Here is a 4,615-nt window from a genome sequence, read left to right as displayed (position 1 = left end):
TTTAAATAATATATATGTATGTGTCTTGCACTATACATAACATTATATTTACAAGATATGAATGACAGTTTGATATTTTTTTCATTATTACACATGAATGAGATATGTAGCATCACATCTACAGATCAAATCATCAAAAACCCTAACTTGGGCTACAATTAATAATAAATAAAAATAATAAAAAAATCCAGTAAATCAAACCAATGAATAGAATTGAAATTATTCAGCAACAAAAAGTGGGAGCTTCTGGCCAGAAAGGAAATATTTAATCAAACCAAGTGCTCTTGTAGGCTGGTAAGCTGGTACTTCATGTCCCGCTCCTCTTACTGTAGCAAATGTTAAGCCTCCATATACTTCTGCATATCCACCAACCTGAAACACAAAATGTTTATAATTCCATTTTAATAATCTCTATTTAGTTAATCTAAAATCAAATAAATATGTGTTTGTTCACGTTTTAAATCTAATGAATGCTTGCGAATGAAAATATTAGGTTGACTCTCCTATGCATCCCGACTAAGGTCTCACAAACGTGTATACATGAAGCGATAGGCAAGTCACTATCATCTTATATAGAATAGTGAGGCCGGTAAAGATCGGAAGAATCAGTAGATTTTCGCTTCGGAATAAGTGTGCTAATGTGGAATTGAATTAATAAAACTAGAAAGAATTATAATACTAGTGTCCGAACTTTTCATAATACGTTTAGTATTTAAATTTAATTTTTTTAAAAAATTAGTATGTTACTTTTATGAAAAAATAAAATTCAAATAAGTATTTTTAATTATATTTTGATTACCACATATATAAGCGCATCACGAAAAAAATGAATTGGTTTTATAATTAGAATTTTTTTATTAGATTAATAAAAAAATTACCTCTTTATCAAGGGTCCAAGGATACCATACAGATGTGGTAGTAAGATTCATCTTCTTAAGTGACAACTGAGTAGAAGTAACAGGTACCCTGCCATCTGTGTCACCACTGCATGACATTGTAATATAACATTGGCATTAGGTTTAAGTCGAGTTACGGGACAAGAAAGTAATTCATTACTTGTCACCACTGCATGACATTTTAGATTGTTCGTCAAATATATCATAATTTTTAAACCGTGTCATATATAATATATATCATCTTTTCAACCTTTGTCAAATATATCCACAATCCGTTTGAAGCTTATCAGGTGTGATGCGTCATTTAAGATTGTTTCATATATTTAGACAAATAGCATCGCGTCACATCACTAAAAATTAAATCGTTGATATATTTGGCAAAGATTAAAAACCTGACGATATGATAAGATTGACATATGATGGTATATATAATAAATATGTTAAAATCGTGGATAAATAAATACATTTTGAGTAATTTAAATGAAAGGTAATATGCTTGCATAGTGTAAAATTACCTGTAAATCCAGACTCTGAGTCCACCGGAGACGGCTTCCTGTATCAGAGGGAGGGTAGTAAGAGGACTATCTTTCCAACCATTAATGGCATCACTGCAGAGGTCCCAAGCAAAGTTGAGCTTAGTGACATTGGCGTGCAATGCTAGCTGAACATCTGCTCTATTCATATATGCATACACATAATAATCGTTGCATGGATCATATTCTGTAAACTGCAAAACACATCCACAAATTCTATGTCAATTTTCCTTTTAAATCAAATATAAAATTACTATTTTTTGGCATGTAATGATGTTTTGCTGTTTCCAGAACAAAAAACGGAAAAAAGGACCAACGAGGTATAGCTCAAATGGTATAAGCGTTGGACAGCAAACTGTTAAGTCGTGAATTCAAATCTTTTCACATGCACTTCTCCTTCTCAATAATAAAAAAAAAACACTGAAAAAGAGAGTATTATACATTTTAGAGTCATTAAACTTTCATTTTATTTAATTTTTGGCCGTGTTATTAAATTTTGGTGTAAGTGAACTTTAATTTGCTTCAATTTAAACATTAAAATTCAGAATTATAAGCAACATGGTAAATAAACTTACAGAAACTTTTTTAGGTGTGGCAGTGAGATTGGAATTGTGACAAATGGGAGCATAGATGCTATAAACATCAATACCCATAGTGTCATTGTCTGACTTGCCAAGAGCTTTTAAGCACTGTGGCGACGGTTTGTCTTTAGTTGCCGGTGAAAAATTGCAATACTGTTTTACGTCCGCTAGAGTTTGCGGCGAATTTAGAGCATGGCTTGCGAAAAACTCGTATTGTCCGTAATTATCTGTTTCATCATTTATTGCTGCGTTTCCAATCTGCAATTTCACAAACATTATCATTATCAATAAATTAATATAGTAGTAGTCAATTTCATTTTATTTATTGAATTGTCGGGTTTTAAAAAGAGCAAAAGATCAATCCGGTTCTTAAACTTGTGACTCGAAAGTGATGAACAATCGTATGCGCTCAATTCCTTTTGAGTTTTTTTCCGGTTCAAAGAAGTTGAACTAGATATCTGATTTAAGGAAAAACCCGACGAGACTGACCTTCAATCTTTTATTATACTGACTGAACAGGCCAATCCGAATAGTTTTTTTTAAAAAAAAAAAATTTGGAAATTTAATTCGGTTTAGTTTTGAAGAAAAAAGAGTTGTTTGATTGAAACTGAATGTAAAATCCTAACCGTATCAACACATTCAGTAACAATTTGGTTTCGTAAGTTATGATGCTAGCAATGGCGGATCTCGAAACTAGGTTGAGTGATTTTTTTTGTCAAACTATACGTCGTTCAATTATTTTTTTAACGACATGTTGTTTTGCTTTTTAAACTGTTTTAGAACAAACGACATATTATTTCGTTCAATTTTAAAAATATATTTGTTTCCCCTCAAAATAATTATTCGATACTCATGGGTTCCGAAAATTTCAATACTAGAGAAAGAGGTACGTACAGCAATTCCTTTGAGATTGATGATAGGTCTGCCAGCTTTTTTGTTATGCATAAGAATGTTATGAGCAAGCTGAGGAACATAATGGCCGGCGTAACTTTCACCAGTAATGTAAAAATCTCTGTTTTTGTATTCGGGAAATCTTTCTAACCAATTCACCAAAAACTGATAATTGTCGGCTCCTGTCGTTCTATCGCCTGAATTACTATAATCTGATGTTCTGTTTGAGTATGAAAATCCTACTCCGGCCGGTGACTCCAAAAATAGAACATTTGCAACTGCATAGTAATTATAAACATAACATAAATAAAAGTTTAGGTATGGATTTGGTATGTTGGACAAAGATTAGGTACTAGTTGTAGAATTAACCAACCATAATTTGGTTTGGAATTAACAAAAAGAAAAGTAGAAGGACCAGAAGAAGAATATACCGTTGTTCCATGCATGTTTGTTGCTGTAAAGCGTTTTGCCATCACTGTGTACTCTGAATGGACCAAGCTCTTGCATTGCTCCATAAGCCAGAGATGAACAACCAGGACCTGTCAATTTGTTAAATTCGCTTAATTTTGGACTTAATTTATCATTGTATACAAATTTACGAGGTGAATTGATATTTAAATTTGACAGAAAACTATTTGAATACCTTAATTTTTTTAGAAATTATAGAAATAACATTGTTTGTATAAAAATTTAATTAGTTCAGTCACTTAGGTTAATTTTTTTTTTTTTACCGAAAACCAAACCAAAATTTTGTTTTGATGTTAGTTTCTCATTAACATTACTTATTAAAAAATCAGAAAATATTAATATTTGTGTTAATTTCTATTAAATTTAATGAAGGTATGTCGATATTTAAGTCATTCAAACAATTACAGGAAAATAATATTTTTTTAAAAGATATAAAAAAACAGCATTGTATATACAGAATCAGGTTAATTCAGCCGCTTCGGTCAATTTAAAAAATTTAGACCGAAAACTGAACAATTTTTTTTCAAAAGATTCATAACTGAACCAAATTAATTCGATCGGTTAATTCGGCCGGTTCATCTGATTCGAAGATAACAGACTAAACATAACAAAACATAATCAACTTTTTATAAAAAAATTTATAGACCGATCAAATTAATGGAAAACAGAACCAAATCAAAATTTAAATTTAGTACGGTCACTCAATTCGATTATATCGAACTACTACACACCCGTACCAAACATGCATATAACAAATCAAAAAAAGAAAAAAAAAAATGGTAAAGTTGCAATAAAGTACCTCCATTTAGCCAAAGAAGAAGAGGCAACTTTTCTTTAGCAACTGGAGCCTCAGCAAAATAATAATACAAAGCCCTACCTGCAACTTTATCAACAGTAACATAACCACCATACTGATCGAACTTAACAATAGGCTGACCCGGCAATTTCACAATTTTATCAGCTTCTTTAGAGCCTGTATTTAATCCTCTTAATGTTTGTGTATCATTAATTACTGCAGAAATTTCTAGAGGTAAATCATTTCGTGCTACATAAGGGCTCGTATCAATTTTTGAGTCACCATTAAATTTTGCTTTGGCCAGCTTATAAAGCTCGTCACCTTGCCTCTTGCTATGGCTTCCATTTATTATGCATGAAATTATTATGAGAAATAAAATAAGAACCGAATTCGGGTTATTTTTCATTTTTTTTTGTTTTTTGAGAGATTATTTTAGGGTTTTTTTTTCTT

At 31.2% G+C, this 4,615-nt stretch overlaps 1 protein-coding gene across 1 annotated transcript; it reads right to left on the bottom strand.

Annotated features, from left to right (window-relative positions):
* Nucleotides 1–4,615, bottom strand: LOC126661290 (serine carboxypeptidase-like 40). The gene is made up of 7 exons (XM_050355112.2): nucleotides 4,169–4,615; nucleotides 3,333–3,440; nucleotides 2,905–3,179; nucleotides 2,005–2,268; nucleotides 1,412–1,623; nucleotides 879–984; nucleotides 1–372 (listed from the first exon to the last, which is right to left on the bottom strand). Exons 1-7 carry the CDS (start codon nucleotides 4,569–4,571, stop codon nucleotides 220–222), a joined length of 1,521 nt encoding a protein of 506 aa, XP_050211069.1. The 5' UTR covers nucleotides 4,572–4,615; the 3' UTR covers nucleotides 1–219.

Source organism: Mercurialis annua, linkage group LG8 (assembly GCF_937616625.2).
Source record: "Mercurialis annua linkage group LG8, ddMerAnnu1.2, whole genome shotgun sequence".
NCBI classification, from domain to species: Eukaryota; Viridiplantae; Streptophyta; class Magnoliopsida; order Malpighiales; family Euphorbiaceae; genus Mercurialis; species Mercurialis annua.
This window is presented reverse-complemented; position numbering and strand designations above follow the sequence as displayed.

Bases quoted from the DNA above. Each gene is read 5' to 3' on its own strand.
- LOC126661290 (XM_050355112.2), bottom strand. From the start codon at position 4,571: ATGAAAAATAACCCGAATTCGGTTCTTATTTTATTTCTCATAATAATT. The intron at 3,441-4,168 runs GTACTTTATTGC...ACAAATTGACAG, and splicing joins TCTTCTTTGGCTAAATGGAG to GTCCTGGTTGTTCATCTCTG. The intron at 373-878 runs GTAATTTTTTTA...TTTGTGTTTCAG, and splicing joins CTTGGACCCTTGATAAAGAG to GTTGGTGGATATGCAGAAGT.